The sequence below is a fragment of the Elephantulus edwardii genome, unplaced genomic scaffold, assembly GCF_000299155.1.
Source record: "Elephantulus edwardii isolate Elephantulus edwardi_28Jun2011 unplaced genomic scaffold, EleEdw1.0 scaffold00089, whole genome shotgun sequence".
Taxonomy (NCBI): domain Eukaryota; kingdom Metazoa; phylum Chordata; class Mammalia; order Macroscelidea; family Macroscelididae; genus Elephantulus; species Elephantulus edwardii.
In genome coordinates this window covers 8,678,985-8,696,232 of record NW_006399839.1, presented here as the reverse complement: position 1 = coordinate 8,696,232, position 17,248 = coordinate 8,678,985, and the positions used below count along the sequence as shown (strand labels likewise).

General features: G+C 47.7%; 1 protein-coding gene across 1 annotated transcript in view; it reads right to left on the bottom strand.

Moving 5' to 3' along the window:
* The window catches only part of MYO18B (myosin XVIIIB), a 321,585-nt gene that overhangs the window by 221,703 nt on the left and 82,634 nt on the right, over window positions 1-17,248 (bottom strand). The window contains exons 18-20 of the mRNA XM_006890467.1: window positions 16,051-16,234; window positions 14,768-14,990; window positions 8,234-8,343 (exon numbers count right to left, since the gene is read on the bottom strand). Coding sequence (XP_006890529.1) covers window positions 8,234-8,343; window positions 14,768-14,990; window positions 16,051-16,234 — 517 coding nt within the window. The remainder of the gene's footprint in view (window positions 1-8,233; window positions 8,344-14,767; window positions 14,991-16,050; window positions 16,235-17,248) is intronic.

The following is a 17,248-nucleotide window of genomic DNA, read 5'->3' as shown; positions in this document are numbered from 1 at the left end:
TGTCGGGAGGGGTCAGTTCTTGGAGAAAGACACCAGGCTGGGAAAGGTGGAGGGTCTAGAAAGAGAGGAAGATTCTCAATCAGATGAACTGTCAGAGTGATGAAAGCAATGGGTTTGAGAACATCAGCGATTTTGAGGCTGGTGCTGGGTTGGGCAAGGTTTTAATTTGCTATTCACAGAGTGGTGGGTTTTCAGAAGCAGTTAATCGCACGGGAGGAGACTGCCCATCCTCCTCGTTCGTACACAGCAGCTGGTGGATTCGAGCCATGGGCCTTCAGGATTGCAGCGCAGCTTCCTGCCAGTTGATAAAGGTATTGTTGGGCTTTTGAGGTCACTATGACTCATACAGATTCCAAGAGTGTTAGAGCAAACCCTTCCCCTAAGGGAGCTCGGGTGGCCTAGTGGCAAGAAGCTGCTCTGCCATCCTGAAGGCATGGGGTTCGAATCCACCAGCTGCTCCATGGGAGGAGGAGAGGCAATCTCCTCCTGTGCCAGTTGGATCCAACTCGAGGGTAAACAAAACCAGAAAAACCCAGAAGAACTCTTGTCCTGCACCATCCTCACAACCTCTGCCGCGCTCAAGCCCCTCCTTGGTACAGTCACTGTGTCAGCCCATCTTGTTGATCTTCCTCTCTTTCACTGACCCTCCACCTTCCTGAGCACGATGCCTTTTTCCAAAGACCAGCTTTTCCAAAGTACATGGGGTGAAGTTTCTCCATCTTTGCCTCTTAGGGAGCCCCCTGAGAGGCTGCACTTCTCCCAAGAAGCTCTGCTGCTGGGATAAATGGATATCCATGCACAAAGAGCTCAATTTAGGCCTGCGTGTTATATCACACATACAGAATTAACTACAAATGGATTAGGTACTTAAATGTAAGAGCTCAAACTATAAACCATCTAGAGGAAAATGCCAGATCAATTCTTTGTGGTCAAGGGCTTGGGACAAAGAATGCAAATCAAAAGTGCTATTCATTAAAAAATTAATAAATTGCACTTCATGATAATTAAAAGTATTGCACCCTTAAGACACCGTTAATAAAATGAAAAGTCACCGGCTGGGAGGACAGATTTGCAGATCATAAATCTTATGAAACAGTCATGTCCTGAATAGAAAAATAATACAGCTCAATAAAAAAAAAACCATGCAATTTTAAAATGGGCAAGAGATTTTACGGGACCTCTTTCACACACACAAAGACACAGAAAAAGAGATATTCAAATGATGCATACACACATGAGAAAAAAGGTGGGGGAACCTCAATATTATTCATTCATTCTCTCTCCCCCCCCCCCCCCGAGTTGCAATCGAGTCAGGACAGACTTAGAGCTGGCTCCAGCAGGTTTTGCAAGCTTGTAAATCCCACAGGTAAAGAACGCCCATCTTTCTCTTGTAGAACAACTGGTGGATTTGATCATCTCACGTTTGGGTTGGCTGAGAAACTCCTTACCCACCAGGTTACCAGAGCTCCCTCAATATAATTAGAGGACACATAAATTAAAGCCACCGTGACATACTAATTATTTTTGTACACCAGAATGGCAGGATTGACAAAGGTAACATGGTGAGAATATGAGTTGCAAACGACTCAGCAGCTCATAACAACAGTGGTGCACGCACCCTAGAAAACCATGTGACAAGTCCACTCCCCATACACCTGAATCAAAAGAGCCCACCGCCCCCTAGTCACTTAGAGTGACTTCTGGTGACCCTCCAGCACATTTCTGAGGCAGTAAGCGTGATGGAGGGAGGCTTATAAACGCCTTTTTCTCTTGGAATACCCGGTGGAGTCCCACAGCAGCCTCTGACTTATCACGCGGATACATTATGCACTATGACACCCCCAGCACCCCTTCCCGTACTTCCATCCAAGTACAAGGAAAACAGATGTCCACACAGAAGACCTGTATGCAATGTTCACAGCGGCTTTTTTTTAAGTAACCGAAACCTGAAAATCACCCAAATATATTTGAGGGAGGAGCACTGAAACATCTGTTATTCAGGAACTAGAAAGGATTTTTTTTTCTTGCAACCTACATGTGAGGGCTTTACAGTAAAGATGAACGTCTTTATTTTACAGAAAGAAAAAAATATCCAAAACCAAATGCACTGCAGTCGAGTCAGCACCGACTCACAGCTGACCTTCCCCGGGCTTCTCAAGGTGAGAAATCAGAGGGGGGAGTAATGCTCATCTTTCTCCTGGGGAGGCAAAGCGCAAAGGCCTGTGGGGTTAGCCACACTACTCCTTACAGATTGTGCCCGGGACACTAAAAATCCACAGAAAACAACATGACTAATTCTGACAGCAAGAGAACTCCATAGAACACTCACTGGTCATCTACTAGACATTAGATATGTGTTAAGATTGTAAATTCATTAAATCATTTGATCCGTCCATCAAGAATATTGGCACCACTCTGGTGGCTCAGTGGTACCTTTGCCAATGCTAAGGTACGCGGTTCAAATCTACCAGCTGCTCCACTGGAGAAGGACGGGCAGTTGACTCCCATGTGGAGAGTTATATGACTCCAGATGAGTTATAAAATGACATCAAAGATATCATTCATGGAGGGAACAAAAGGTCATTACGGGGGAGAGAGGGAAAGATACCAAAAGGAAGGCAAAATAGAGTGAAAATTTCACTAGAGTACTGAGAAGACAAAACAAAGAGATGCTTAAGATTTCAAAGATCAGCTTGAGAAGTCAAAGCAAAATATTATAATAGAGTGTGCCAAGAGCTGAAGTCGGAGACTAAAATGGGAAGATTTACTGCCTCTGAAAAGCCACTGGGGCTCAGCTATAGGGCTGTCTACAATAACAATGGCAATCCTCTCTTTTTCTGGTTTGTTTGTGTGTGTGTGTTTAAATTTTTCTTTTATAATGGGTTAAATACAAAATCCACATACATTGTGTTTCACACTTTCCTTCATTCATGTCGTGTTTCATACAATCATTGCCATATATTGTGTTTTATTAAATTAGTCACCATTGAACTATGTCCGTAGTTACACCACCTTTTCAGGTCCCCACCAGATCCTTTACCCCTTATCTCCACCCACCACATTGTGCAACCTTGTGATTTCCCCTCTGTCCAACCTCACCCCCTCACCCCTCTACTCCCACCACGTCTTCCCTTGGCCCCCCATACAGCTTTTGCTATTTACCCTTCTTTTTTTTTTTTTAGTTCTCCATCTATAAAATACAACTCTTAACAACTTTAATCTTTTCTCCACCTGTCATGATATTGCCTGTGGGTCTAGGAATGAGTTTTGTTTTCTAGATGCTTGGGGTATAACACATATTGAAGGCTGTATTCATGCTTTTTAAAAATTTGTATATTAATTTTAATGAAAGTTGACAGAGACTTAGGGTTTCCAGTCATTCATTGCTGCGCTTTTCTCCCTGTCCACCCCTCCCCCCCAAGTTCACTCTTCTCCTTGAAAAGAAAAAAACTCTTTCATTGTTATGAAATCTGCCCCCAAGACCACTCCACTGTGCAGCCTTCACTCTGGACTTTTGCATATTCATTCTTAACGATAAGGAAACTGAGTCTAAGAGAGATGATATGATTTCTCAAGTCTCACCCAGCCAGGATGAGGCGTAGCATGCGCTCAGGAAGTCTTGATGTGAGAGCCCAAGCCCTTAACTATGAAGCTATTTTACTTCTGAAAACTACGCCGTGTGGGATCCATCAGTGAATCAGTCCAGCCCTGAGCAAAGCTGGCTTATTGTCCTCAGCATAAGCCAACACTGCATTTCAACGAGCACAGCTATCAGTGCATCCAAGATCTCTGCACTTTAAGGACAAAATAAGCTTCTAAAGATCAGGCAGTCAATGTCAAGGGGCATAGGTAAGAGTTCAAGAGACTCTGGGTCTATCACCATTCCCCGAGGATCTCTTAAGAATACGGACAGTACAGAGAGACAACGTCTAGACAGGCTTGGTCTTAAGGCTGCTTTTGTTACCATTAGGTGCCATCAAGTCGACAACAACACACAGCAGCCCTATGAACCCTGGCTGTCCTGCGCCACCCTCGTCACCTCACACGCCTAGGAAACGAGGCTGGCTGGCTGGCTGTCAGGGTCTGAGAGAACAGGAGGGTTTCAAAGGATGGAGAGAAGGTTCTTACTTGTGAATTGCTGTTGTGAGGTGCCATCAAGCCTAGTATGAGTCATAGCAACCCTGTGAACAGGAGATCCAAACCCTGTCCTCACCTGTGCCCCCTCACTATGTCTGACACACATGAACCCATTGGTGCAGTCACTGTGTCAGTCCATCTCATTGAGAGTCTGCCTCTCTTTCACTGACCCACCACCTTTCCAAGCATGATGACCCTCTCCAAGGAATAGCATCTAGTAACATGCCCAAAGCATGTGAGACAAAGCTCTATCTATCTATCTATCTATCTATCTATCTATCTATCTATCTATCTATCTATCATCTATCTAAAAAATATGGGGTCTGGGGCCTTGGAGTCTCCCTCCGCCCTGGAAGTAAGCTGGCTGGCACCCTGGAAGTAAGCTGGCTGGCTGGCTGGTGTCTCAATGGCAGTCTCATCTTGAAGGCAGTAAGGCAAGGGAAGTTTTCTGAGGTCCTTTTTGTTGTGTGTTACTGTTCTTTTTTCCCCCTCAAAAGAGGGTGGCCCCTGAGCCTTAGACTAAGGGTAAGGGTGGAGGCCTGCTTGAGAGCGTGGCTTTAAAATCCTGTAGGATTTATTAATTTTAGAAGAATATTCTTTAAAAGAAAGTCTATTTGATGTACTGTACAACTTAGAGTTGCCGTGATGTCACGTCAAATACCGTAATGGTTACCCATCATGTACAATGGTTGGAGGAGCTTCCAGAATGATTCATGTTGGGAAGCAGGAATGGCATCCAGTTCCTAAACCAGATGCCTCTGGAAACTCTACAAACTCTTTTCTAAATAATGTTAGTTATAGAACAGAGTTCAGGTCTTTTGTGCAAAGCTTACTCTGAGTTGTATTTGACTCGACAACACTTAACCACTGCTAAATGAGACCAGTGTTGTCATATCTGGGGGAACCTTTTTCCATTTTGCACATCACTCTTTATCACTGTGCTGTATGAAGTAACATGGGTTCGCTGTGATGCTGAACCTTGTGCCGTTAGGGTGTCAGATGCCAGAATGGTTTCCCACTGTGGACAGTGTTTGGTGGAGCTCCCAGTTGTAAAGCAGGTTTGGAAGCAGGAATGGCATCCACTTCCTAAACCACATCCCTCTGGAAACTCTATGAACTTGGAGAAACAACGATAGCTACGGAAAGGCATTAGGTCTTTTGTTCAGAGTTGCTATGAGTTAACCTTGATGGCAATCAACAACACAACAGATAGATCTGGATCTATAGATATAGATATTCGTCTATTAATTACCATACATACATAGCATACCCTGTACTGAACTGCACTGAATGCTCTTGTGTATCCTCAAAAGGCTTCCATCCAAAAGCCTTCCCTGAGAAATCTAAGGATTTGAGTTCAAATCCCAGAAACGCCACTTCCTAGCTGGGTGATCACAGCTTCAGCTGCCTCTGCTGTCAAATGGGGATAAGACCTGGAGTCTCGGGGTGTGTGTGACGCCTTCCCAGCACACCCACTGTATCAGGGTGGGAGTTTTGCACATGTGGTAAAGGGCTTATGCTATTTGATTGATTGATTGATTGATTGATTGCTTCTGGAATTTAAAACACTCACCAGGTACCCATGCAATCTGAGGACTTGCCGGCGAAGGCATCGTGGCAAAGAAAGTCTGTGATTAGATGCCATGCGTTGGGCACGCGGGGGGACTTCCCTGGGGCCCTTCCTGCACCTGACAGTGCGTCGCCATTGTTGTCATCTGGTGCCTCCAACCACGCTGACCTTTTCTAGTTGTCAGACTTGTCTTATTAAATCCTGAGGTCTTAACTGCTCGGCACACAGAGGCCGCTGGTTGGCCCATCCGCGCACGTGCTCATGTATAATTCATAGGGGCTCACGCTGCCTGGCGAATGCATATTTATCAGCCTTCTCCTAAGAGGCAGGGTGGCGTTTCCCTTCGCTGCGACCCAAAAATTCTAGGCTGCGGCAAATGAAATTTGTGAGCAAATAAAGCCAAAGAATAAGGGGAGGCAGACACTCCCGACGCGAGTCCATTCCACTGGTAATTTTCCATTTTCTGAGGCCCCGAGCGTGCACGGAGGTGGTTTTTCAGTTTGGTTCCAGCAGAGAACTGCTGAGTCGTCCGGAATAGAAATGCTTCCATATGCTGTGCCCATTTGCCCCCGCAGAAAACGCCCCCTCTCCACGCTCCAGCACTGTTTTCAGCGGCAGACAAGCCCAAGGCCCGTTCAATAGCTCCAACGTGGGCTCTCAGAACACTGATCAAGCTTGGGGGAGATGAAGGACAAGAAAGGCCAGAGAAGAATGGGTGCATAGAGTGGATGGGGAAACCAAGCCTTCCAAGTTCTCTACTCTCAAAGTGAGGAGCACCCAGACAGAGGGGTGCCCTGTGCTGATGCCCCTACCCACGCCCACACTGGCACACCCAGAAGACCTCTCAGTCAGAAGCTGGCTTGTAGCCTTGATCGCCACTGCAGAAAAGAGCAAAGGAGGGGAACCTGCATTGTAATGTGTTAATCCTCTAAGCTGGAACTCGCTGATTGTCAATCTCATCTGGATGTGACGTCTCACCACCGTTGGGAATATAGAGTCAGGGGGCTTGCTGTCATCACCCCAGACCTAAAGGATGATGTTGGCAGTGAGGCTGACATTGACAGTGACGTTGATGATGTCAAGGACAACAACCCGCACTGAGCCCTCGGGATGTGGCTGACTCCACACCAAGCACGTCAACTGTATCATTACGTGCAGTCCTCAATGCATATAGGTGAATTCTCTGTTATTGTGTCACTTTAAAGAGGAGGAAATTGAGGCAGAAAGATGGCACGGTTTGCTGACATTCACCCAGCTCCAGCTGAGGGTCATTGTCATAGTGCTGGGTGACCCAGAGTCCAGGCTCTTTCGGCTGGCAGTCAGTCCATGGCTGTGGGTCATATGGCTTTAGGGAAGTCACTTTATCTCCAGGAGCCTCAGGGTTCTCATTTGTAAAAGGGGCGCAATAGCACCCACTTTCAGTTGTGAGGAGGTGGGGGTCTTACAGAACCCAAAGAGTCCTGGAGGCATTGACAGGCCTGTGGGCCCCCTATGAAACACTTAGTATGAAATATTAAGTAAGGGATTTGATTCTATTTCTCTGGGAACTCGGAGCAGACGCACAGGCAGAAATATCGTACCCATCCATCCTCTCATTCATTCATTCGTTCGACAAGAACGTGTTGAGCACTTAGTAGAAGCCAGAATCCTGGCCTCAAGTTCAAACTCAAACTCATTACTGCCGAGTCAGAACCGACTCACCCTTGGGTTTCTCAGGCAGTAAATCGCCCAGGAGGAGAAAGCTCATCTTTCTCCCTCACAGTCACTGGTAGTTTTGAATCAGCAAAGAGGCACGGCCTTTGGATTAGCAGTGCGCCTGCCCACGGACGACACCACCCAATCATTCCAGGTGGGGGTCGGCAGCTCTGATGGCCTGGTGGAAACGAACAGCACTGCCGACCCAAAGGCACGGGGTTCAAAGCCATCAGCTGCTCTATGGGAGAAAGACGGGCAATTTCCTCTCATGCAATTTGCAGCCTCTGAAAACCCTCTAGAGGATCAGCTGTGAGTTGGTTCTGACTCATAGCAACAACAACCACAGAGGCCCTGGCTGTGCAGCCACACTCGTTTCATCTCTGTTACTATTTGTATCCTGATATTGACCACACAGCGGTTCAGAGGGGACTCGCACAGCTGTTGTTGTTATTGTTGTGGTTGTGGTTGTTGTGTACCATCAAGTCAGAACCAACCCAGAGCTGGCCCTCCAGCCAATTTTCCAAAGTTATAAATCACACGCAAGAAGATTAACCATTTTTCTCCCACAGAGCAGCTAGTGGATTCGATCTGCATACCTTTAGATTGGCAGCACAATTCCTTACCACTAAGCCATCAGAACATGCAAGAATGAGTCACAATGCAGGGGATGTAAAAGGAATGACATCATAGGGATTGCAGTTTGGGCCCAAGCTTACACCACCCTCAGCGTCACACACCCCCAACCCCCATCCACAGGTCTGGTTCTCAGATTTCCCCGTCCAGGTGTCCCTGTGGACACGATCGATTGTCAGGCCTGAAGGCCCCACCTACCTTCCTCTCGACAACGCCCTCGGAGGTGGACATGAGCGCCTTCATGAGTGGAGGGTCTAGAACCTGGAACCGCCGGCGGAACTGAGTGAGGCTCATGTGATCCGCATAACCTAGGGGGTGGGAGCGGAGAAGAGAGTATGAAGCCTGATGAGAAGACCCAGCCCAGGCCCTGGACAGGTGGCAGCTGGCCACCACTTTCCTTAGTGGCCTTACTTCTTTTTTATTATTATTATTATTATCATCATCATCATCATCATCATCATTAATTTTAATGAATAATTACAGAGACTTTGGATTTCCATTCATTCATTCATTTTTGCACTTTTCTCCCTGCCCACCCCTCCTTTCCAGATCGCTTTTCTCTTTGAAAAGTTAAACTCTTTCATTGTTAGACAATCCCTCCCCCCAAGTCCACTCCACTATGCAGCCTTCGTTCTGAACTCCTGTCATGACAATAATACCTAATCATAAGTCCCTTTTAAAGAGTTCTCTCCCTCATCTGTTTCAATGCAGTATACATTATTTTTCCCACCTTTCTCAGTCTACCCCCAACCCTGATGTCAGTCCTGTTTTACAACAGTGGCACTATGGCACTATATGCAGTATTTGTCCTTTTTGTGACTGAGAAACTTCATTCAGCATAATGTCCTCCAGGGTCACCCGTTTTGAGTAATATTGCATGAGTTCCTTGTTTTTCAATGCAGCATAGTATTCCATTGTGTGAATGTACCACAGCCTCTCTAGCCATTTGTTTGTTGATGGGCACTTAGGTTGTTTCCAACTCCTTGCTATTGTGAACAAAGCCGTGATAAACATGGGTGTGCATATATCTGTTTGAGTGGCAGTTATTGTCTCTTTGGGGTATATTCCACAAGGCCTCAGTCTCCCTGTTTGCGAATTTAAAAGAGTCTCTTTGATCAGCCTCCTCTGAAGACATGCTGTAGGGGTAACCTCTATAAGATGCCCCACGGGGAGCTTGTGGAAGGTGCACACACGTCCGTCTTTTGGGTGGTCAGAGAGCACACTGGCCTCAACAGTCAGGGCTCTGAGATCTGCAGGAAGGCAACTAGCAGGCTTACGTGGCTGTTGGCATCGTTTCCCACTGGACCACGGAAGCTTTACTGGGTTCCGATACGTGGTACAGCCCACACCGTGGCAGTGCTACATCAGACAGCATCTCAGCGGCCCAGCAGGAGAATCCATGCCTTCCCCACAAGAGGGCCAGGCTTGAGTCCCATTCAATGCACCTCAAGTTCAGCATAATCTATCAGTGGTCGCGTGCATGTTGAAGGAGATGCAGAACTAGATTGAGCCGCCCTTCCAGACTCTTAACAGAGTAGAGGAAAGGCCTGGAGGTCTGTCTCCAAAATACTCAATAAAGCAGCTCACTGTTATCGAGTGAGATTCAACTCCTAACTGGTTTTTAGGGGCTGTAAACCACATGGGAGGAGAATGTCCACCTTTCTCATGCAGAGCAGCTGACGGATTTGAACCACCTGCATTTGAGTTGGCAGTGCAACTCTTTTGACCACTAGGCCACCAGCACTTCCTTCTCCAAAATAAGCCCATTTAACACCCTATAGATCACATCAGTCCAATTCCCTTGAACAGAGGATTCCCATGAGCTGGGGGTCGGGGAGGTGGGGACATGGAGATTCAACAAGGCAGCTACAAAAACACAGGCTCAGGGAGCTCTGGTGGCCTAGTGGTAAGAAGCTGCACTGCAATCCTAGAATTATAAGGTTCTAATCCAACAGATGTTCTGCTGGAGAAGGAGGGGCAATCTCCTCCTGTACCACTCAGATCTGATTTGACGATACACACACACTAATAATAATAATAATAATAATAGTTATTATTATTAAAACCCCCACAGACTCTTTAAATCTATCATGCATAAAACCAATTGCATCCTTTTGGGTGGAAAGAAAAAGCAGCATATGGAGAAGCTACAGGGTGTGGCAGGGGGCAGGGGAAGGAAAGATGTAAGAGTTTTCCAACATGGGTGACCCTGCAGGACATTATGCTCAGTGAAATAGCTCAGTCACAAAAGGACAAATACTGCATAGCACCACTGTTATAAAGCAGGTCAGACAAAAGGGATTGGGAGGAGAATAGGATAAGAGTGGATAGATAATGAACACTGCACTGGAATAGATGAAGGAAAGAACTGTTTAAAGGGAATATATGATTAAGCATTATATGTATGACAACAGCTCAGAATAAGAGGTATATTGCAAAGAGGACTGAGGGAATGGGGAGGAAAGGAGGTAATTGTGCAACAATGAATGATTTTTTTTAAGTGAACTGGGGAGGGTTAAAGGAGGGAGACAGGGTACAAATGTGTAACTATGAATGAAGGAAAATCTAACTTTTCCATAAACTTTTGTTAAAATTATATATATATATATAAAACTAAATATACAACTAACTATATAACTATATAACTAAATATACAACTATACAACTAACTATATAACTAAATATACAACTATACAACTAACTATATAACTAACTGTATAACTAACTATATAACTAACTATGTAACTAACTATATAACTAGAGAGAGAGAGAAAGAGAGTGAGAGAGAGATCTTAAGAGCTTTCTGGAAAGATGTGGTGTGGACTCAGGCATATAAGACTTGGAGCTGGGAAAGATATGGTCTGTACCACTGAGCCACTAACGGCTTACTAGTTTTAAGACCTTTTAGTAATAGACGTAGAAACTGAAGCTCAGAGAGGTAATGACGTCAATTCCCAAGACACACGGGGAGAAAGAGTTGCCTCTGGGATTAAAGCCCCTGACGGTGACAGTTAATAATTTGGTGGAGAGGAGGTGAGGATGAGGGCTCAGAGATCAGCAGGTACTGGGTCCCAAAGGAACTCCAATGCGGGCCATGACCTTCACCTTGGAGACGGCAGTGGAGTCGGGTGAAACCTCACTTCACTCTTAAAACTTCACATTGCGCTGGAGACAGACATCAGATGAGTGTGAGTGTATATGGCTAATCTGGGAAAGCTTCCTGGAGGAAGAGGACCATCTCAAGCCAGGCTCAAGGGCAGCACAGTGACCATGGAGTTGGGGGGTCATGAGCCTGCACTGTGGGGTCAGGCTTCATCTTGATTCATGCTCTGCTGATGCTCTTGAGGAGCCCATGACCATGATGGCCAAAAGGTGCCACCCCCTTGAGATTCAAGTTCTTCGTGTTAAGTGAGAATAGCAAGACTGATCCTCACATGGTCATATTGCTGTTGTTATGTGCTGTCGAGGCTGCTCTGTACACTGTCATGTTATTGTTGTTCCATGCCGTCAAGTTGGAAACGACTCATAGCTGACCCTCCAGCAGGTTTTCAGAGGTTGTAAATTGCACAGAAGGAGACTGTCCGTCCTTCTTCCATGGAGCAGCTGGTGGATTCAAACCACCTACCTTTGGGCCACTGTGTACCAAGGGTGCTCTCCTGTATCAACATTCTTCTAAGCATCATTGCCTTGCCCAACTCTTCCAGTGACTCTACGCCTGAGCTATTACAGGGTAGAGAGGGGCACAATTTAAGGGCTTCCTGGGGTCTCACAGTGGCCAGAGTTAAGTCCAGACTGTTTTGATCCAAACTTTGAGCTGTGATGGCCAAGGTCAAATTTAATGAGCATTTGTCATATCCCCAGCACTGTTCTAAGTTAAGCTAAGGGTTTGGTGAGGACACAGTCAGTCAGGATATAGAAGCACAAAGCGTCGATCATATATGGTATATGCTGTGCATTTTGTCTGAATGATGGATATATGCTGTATGCAAAGTCGATTGTCAAGGCACATTGACTGAGTAGAACTATGACATAAGATTTTCCAGGCCTGGTGGTAAGGAGATATGCTACTAACCCAAAGGCTCGCAGTTCAAATCCACCGTAGGAGAAAGATGGGCACTCTTCTCCCATGCAACTTCACAGCCTCTGAAATCCCACTGGAGGGTGAGCTATGAGTCAGTTCTCACTCCACGCCACTTAACACAGTAACACTTAGGGAAGGCAGCTCTTGCAGTACAGGCCCTAGGGAGGTGTGCTGTGAACCCCAAGTCCGAGTCTCTCTAGTGGTTCGAATCCACCAGCGACTCCATGGAGAGAAAAATAAGCAATCTCTTTATGTGCCATTTGCAGCCTTGGACCTTGGAGACTCAAGGGAGGGTTTGGCTGTGAGCCGGTCCGACTCGACGTCAATGATTTAGTGGGGAATCTTTATGGGAGCACACCGCCGGGTCTTCCTCTCGTGGAGCCAGGAGCTGGGTTAGAACTGCCAAAGTTTTGGTTAGCAGCTGAGTGCTTACCCATTATGTCAACAGGGTTCCTTGTGATACAGGTATATATGTGTACATACATCCATGTATGTGCTTACAATTATATACAACATACATACTTACGATGCATGTACAATGTATATACTTACAATGTACATGCATACATGTGTATGCCTATTCCACACGGGATGGATGTGTGTACACATGTATGCATACATTAAATGTGCATGTATCCAAAGTTCTATGTGTTTATTATCACATACAGAATGTCTAATCAACTGTTCCTTCAAATTGTCCTTCCCTTCTCCTATACCAGTGCAGTGGTCATTATCTATCCTGCTCTCCCCTGACCCGGCCACTGGATCCACCCTCTCGTTACATAACACTGGTCTTGTTGTTGTTGTTGTTGTTATGTGCCGTCAAGTCGTTTGCAACTCATAGCGACCCTATGTACAACAGCCCTAAACCGTGCTCTATCCTGTGCCAACCTCACTGCCCCTGACAAACCCATCCCGAGTACCCCAGTCACTGAATCAATCCACCTCATAGAGGGTCTTCCCCTCCTGCGCTATCCCTCCACTCTACCCAGCATGATGTACCTCTCTAAAGACCTGTCTCTCCTTACAACATGTCCAAAGTATGTCAGACGAAGCCCCAGAATCCTTGCCTCCAAGGAGCAGCCTGGTTTAATGCTCTCTAGGATGAATCTGTTTGTTTTCCTGGCAGTCCATGGTACATTCAATACTCTTCTCCAGCACCACAGCTCAAAGGCGTAAATTCTCCTTCTATCCTCGTGTGAAACGTGTAGAAATGAATGAATTAATGAAAACCAATCTCTTGGTAAACTTCCCTTAAAATCACAATTAAAAGAAATGAGATCATGAATGTTTATTTAACACGTGTGTGTCGATGTGTGTGCATCCTTCTAAAATCGTGACTATTTAATGCCTGTGGATGGATGTATGCATGTGTTCAGATGTGTGTGTGTGTGTGTGTGTGTGTGTGTGTAAGAGGGTCAGAAAAGACCTGGAGCAGGAACAACGAGCCGGCACGGAAGCAGAAATGGGCAAGTTCAACCTCAGCAACGCCACCTCTAGGTTAGCGTGAAAGCTAGCCCTGGCTGAACTTGGCTGTGAACAGAAAGGGCTGATGTCCCTATGAGGACAGCCAGCCTGAGAGAGGGGACACGCTGATCTGAGCAGGTCCACGGTGACAGTCCCACTGTCATCCAGGGTCCCTGGCCAGGCCCAGCACCTCCTACCCGCCAGTGGAATCGATCGACTGGGTGCCTGGGTCACTGCTAGGACACTGTCTGTCTCCCTCCTCCTAGAGCTGATGGGCAGGAGGCAAAAATCAATGAGTTGCTGGCAGCCGGGTGGCCTCATCTTGGCTCGACAGAAGGGAGGGAGTGTCTATCCATTGTTAACAGGACGTTCTCCAGGCAGGGGCCACAATCACTAAAGACATTCAACAAGCGGGTGTCTAGCTGAGCTGGGATCTCACTCCTTGCTGCAAGAAGGTCTCTTTCTATCTCCCAGAGTTGCAGGGAAGAACAGGAAAGATTAAGCTCAAACAGAACTCGTACGGTGAATTAATTGGGCAAACCTTGGGTGCAAGCTCAATGCACATGCGCAGTGCAGACCTGCAGACGTCATTCCTTTGACCAGAACGCTTTCTCCTGCTATAAAGGCATGCCAGGGGTAGCACAGACAGTTAAGCCCTTGGCAGCTAACCAACAGGTCCAGAGGTTCGAATTCACCCTTGGGCACCTTGGAAGCAAGGGCTGGTGATGTACTTCTGAAAAATGAGTCCTGTACTCCTCATTAGACGTTATACTGACTTGACAATAACCGTGTTGGGTTTATCTCACTGCCCATCATCTCCCCACCCAAGCTGAGCCAGGCAGAAGCCATACTCCCCAAGGCGTCGCTTGCTGGATTCTCCAGCCTCACCTCCCATAATTCCCTGCTCACTGGGAATCTTCCCAGAATGTACAACAGCAGCAGGAAAGCATAATAAAGGGGACTGATGCTGTGTGGCCTTGAGCATGTACTTGAACTTCAGTTTTCTGCTATGAAAGGCAGCATCAAATGCTCCTTCCCCTAGCATCTCCCTCCCGTGGATACCGGGCGAGTTAGTGTGGTTCAGTGTGGAAAGCTCACAGCATGCATGCTTGGGGCTCCTGCCCCTGGGAGGTGGGCTGAGCCCAGGAGGGCAGACAGGTGCTCTGGTCTCCACCGTCCCCTACCTGCCCTGTGCAGACGCAACGCCTCCAGGATGTGGGAGCCTGCCAGCTGGACCCTCAGAGCTGGGATGTCTGGAGTTGGGGGTTCCTCTGGTCTGGGATCATCTCCCCCCGGCTGAGGTGGAGTGGGAGGCCCCTGCCCACCCCTGCTCTCCACCACCGGGTTGGGCACCAGGCAGTGGATGAAGTGTAACTGGGACCGTCGGATCACGTTGGTCAGCGCGTCCTAGGACAAGAGCAGAGGCGTCAGGATCAGCCATCTAACGGGGACAAGCTGGGTCTGGACATGCCTCAGACAGACCTTCATTCAGCCTTGGACATCGGGGCCTCCTGTATCTTGGATAAAATGCAGTCAGCGTGCTCTTTACGTGCAAAGAGGGCAAAGCTTCATGTCACATGCTTTGGGATTGTTGCTAGCAGGGGCCAGTCCTTGGAGAGGGACTTCCAACTTGGAAAGGTGGAGGGTCAGCGAAGGAGACAAAGACCTCAGCAAAAAGGACAAACACAGTGATTGCCAACAGGCTCAAGTGTGTGAGGGAGGATGACAAGGGCACAAGATAGGACAGGCTTCAGATCCATTGTTCGCAGGGTCGCTGTGACTCAGACTTGACTCCACAGCACTTAATGACAACAGCCCGGCCTACACCAAGGGCCTCCCATTCATGGACTCACTTAGTCTCCATGCAAAATAAGGGGCCAAGATAACAGCATTGATTGGGACAGGGGAGGAAACTGAGGCACAGAGTGGGCAAGTGGTTGGTCCCTCTCTGGTCACTTAGACCATTAGCTGAAGGCCTGGGGCTAGAACTGCATCTGAGATGAAATGTCTTTTCTATAAGATGTTGCCCAGTTTTATGGGGGTCTTTATCTAGCTAACCCCCAAAATGAACTCTTCCACGCCCAGCCTTTCTGATCATAGACAAATTAAAGGGTCTCATTGATTTTGAGATTTATATGGTCTCAGTCAAGGCAACTGGTCCATTCTCAGTGCAGGTTTTACTGCCTCCCTTTATGGAAGCCCAGTGGTGAAAACGTGAATGTGGAGGGTCCAACTGGGGCATTGCTGTCTTCCTCAGAGGGGCACTCATGGCCCCAGGCACCTTCCTGCAACCTCTCAGAACGAAGCAGCTAAGGCTTTGGCCTTGGCCCAAGATCCCCGCCCCAGCAGCCTGATTCCCAGCTGTGTGGCCTTGGGGAAGTGTCTTTGCCTCTCTGGGGAACATGTGGCTGCAGGTTAAGAACACAAAAACACACGCACTCCTCCTGCAGGCAGGTCTCCCACTCACCATCTGCAGCTTGACCTGGGTGCACACGGCCTTCCTCTTCACTGCGGCCAGGCTGCTGGCAAACACCCTCCTCACAGCGCAGACCCGCTGCAAGGCCTGCTGGGAGGTGCCCTCCAGGCCGGCCACTGCCCTGCACAGGGGCGGCAGCTTGGTCCGAGGCTGGAACAGGCTCTGGAGTTCCTCCCTGGCAAGAGGGAAAGAAAGGAAGCTGTAGGGAGTGGGAGAGAGGAAACGGACCTCCCCTTGAGTGACATGATGTAGCCACCATCCGTGGCCTACGGTCCTCCGTCTGCCTCAGGTGTCTTCGCTATGTGACAAAGGCCAGCTCCTTTCCCCGAAGGCTGGTGTCCACCTGCATATATACTCCCTCCCTCCACCTTCGGGGGCCTCTCCCATCCAGTGCCCTTGTCATTTCCACACTTACAGCAATCCCATTCACACTGCACTTTCTCAGACAGAAGAATCATCTTGCATCCCTCGAGGCCACCACTCATCCCTCAAGGTGTCCTACGGTGGGGGCTTAGGTGTGACTGTGCTGCTAACAGTTGTGTCACTGGAATTTCCAACATCAGTGAGACCACCCACCCACCCCTCCACGAGGCCAGGTTTCATCAGGGCCTCCAGACGAAGGGAGACTAGGAAGAAAGGCTTGGTGAACCACTTCCAAAATTAGCCAAGGAAAACATGAGTCACAGAACTCAATCTGATCTGAAAAATTAAAAAAATTCTAATTCACTGCTGTCAAGTCAGAACTGACTCACACTGGACCCTCCAGCAGGTTTCAAAAGCTGTAAATCTTTCTTCCCTTGGAGTCGCTGGTGGATTTGAACCACCGGAGAAATGCCAGCCTTTGGGTTAGCACACAACACCCTGTGGGCCACGCCACCAGAGCTCTCTGTATCTGAAGGCGGGATTGAAAACTAATCCCCTGGCTTGGAAGGCATTAAAAATACACAGTGGCCGTGACAGACTCCAGCAGATCAGCGTTCTGACCAGGGGGCAGGAGCGAGATTTTGTTCTGTTAGACATAAAGTGACTCGCTCAGTGACGACAACAACATCCTGAGGACAAGACTGTCCCTGCGAGGTGCTTAGAGAGTGTTTTCAGCAGGAATGGACACCTCGCAGGATGCAAGATAACATCGATGGGGTTTCCGGCAGGAATGGACGCCTCGCAGGATGCAAGATAACATCGATGG